Source organism: Amblyomma maculatum, chromosome 5 (genome assembly GCF_055883805.1).
Source record: "Amblyomma maculatum isolate TAMU_Amacu chromosome 5, ASM5588380v1, whole genome shotgun sequence".
Taxonomy (NCBI): domain Eukaryota; kingdom Metazoa; phylum Arthropoda; class Arachnida; order Ixodida; family Ixodidae; genus Amblyomma; species Amblyomma maculatum.
Genome location: NC_139348.1, coordinates 16,640,379 through 16,642,085, shown reverse-complemented (window position 1 = coordinate 16,642,085; position 1,707 = coordinate 16,640,379). Strand labels below are relative to the sequence as shown.

Sequence of the window (1,707 nt, the reverse complement as noted above, 5' to 3'; positions counted from 1 at the left end):
TTAATGATAAGGCGCCGGAAGATGAGCCCTCCAGGTGCCCTTCAGGTGCAGAACGAGGTGAAGGGTCGACACCTTCTGAATATTGTAGTCAGACAGAGTGCGGCCGTCTTCAAGCTGCTTTCCAGCGAAGATGAGACGCTGCTGGTCAGGCGGGATGCCTTCCTTGTCCTGGATCTTGGCCTTGACATTCTGAATAGTGTCGCTTGGCTCAACCTCGAGCGTGATGGTCTTGCCTGTGAGGGTGTTGACAAAAATATGCATGCTAGCGCGCAGGCGCAGCACGGGGTGAAGGGTCGGCTCCTTCTGAATATTGTAGTCAGACGGAGTGCGGCCGTCTTCAAGTTGCTTTCCAGCTAAGATGAGACGCTGCTGATCAGGCGGGATGCCTTCCTTGTCCTGGATTTCGGCCTTGACATTTTCAATAGTGTCGCTCGGCTCAAACTCTAGCGTGATGGTCTTGCCTGTGAGGGTCTTGACGAAAATCTGCATGCCACCACGCAGGCGCAGCACAAGGTGAAGGGTTGACTCTTTCTGAATGTTGTAATCGGACAGTGTACGGCCGTCCTGAAGCTGTTTGCCAGCGAAGATGAGACGCTGCTGGTCAGGCGGGATGCCTTCCTTGTCCTGGATCTTGGCTTTGACGTTCTCGATTGTGTCGCTGGGCTCGACCTCGAGCGTTATGGTCTTGCCTGTGAGGGTTTTGACGAAAATCTGCATGGTGGCTGATATCAAGAAGAACGTGTTACTGGGGATGAACAAAGGGCGATTCCTAGTAGCTCCAGGACGAATGAAGCGTCTAGGCGAAAGCCAAAAGGAAGCTCAGTTGTGGATGTGTCGGGAAGCGACTGGAAAGTCCGATGTTGCAAGGAGATATATCACATAGCAAGATGGAATGTAAGATCTATGACGCAAGGTAAACTGGATGTCGTCAAGCGAGAAATGGACAGATTAAACATTGATATCTTGGGTATCAGCGAGCTCAAGTGGACCGGAATTAGAGAATTGAATTCCGGCGACCATTATGTCTTTTACTGTGGGCACGAATCCAGGAGAAGGAAGGGGTCGCGCTCATAGTAAACAGAATAATGGGCAAAGCAGTGCTAGGGTACAACCCCCAAAACGACCGAATGATTTCACCTCGGATTCAAGGTCACCCTTTCAACATAACAGTTATCAAAGTCTATGCACCAACCACTACTGCTGAATAAGCTGACTGTATCATATCAGTGCCGGTGCACGTTTGTTATCACCAGCTCATGTGAAAGGTGCTGCATTGCCTCCTCTCTTCCTAACCCTGCCTTCTTGTTCCATCCTGTCCAGTTTGGCACGCAGCGGTTGCTGAAGAGACAGTGCCAATCTTCGCGCCGGCTGTACGACGGGTAAAGCGTCCTTGCGGAGCGTTATTCTGTGTTTTCGCTGGAGGCATCCGGTCCCCTTGAACAGTCCAGGAAACTGCTGGGCTACGCCTCCCGCTGTGGTCGTGACTGCCTCTACCGCTCGTTGGATCAGGCCCGATCGCACGCTTGTTTCAAGTCCCAAAATGGCTTGGTGGTCCTTTCTTACCACAAAAAAGTCAGCAGCCACCTCTCTGTCTCCACAATAGTACTCTTGTTGCAACCACGCCGCAATGCTTGATGAGCCCACCGTTATAAGACCGGAGTGTGGTATTACTGGGTTGCAATGCAGCCATACGTAACTTGCGGTACA

The 1,707-nt window shown here is 51.6% G+C and overlaps 1 protein-coding gene across 1 annotated transcript; it reads right to left on the bottom strand.

The window, feature by feature from the left end:
* Positions 1 to 724, bottom strand: LOC146187809 (polyubiquitin-B-like). Its single transcript, XM_084603444.1, has one exon. It carries the CDS (start codon positions 715 to 717, stop codon positions 1 to 3), a length of 717 nt encoding a protein of 238 aa, XP_084459570.1. The 5' UTR covers positions 718 to 724.
* Between the last annotated feature and the right edge of the window lie 983 nt (positions 725 to 1,707).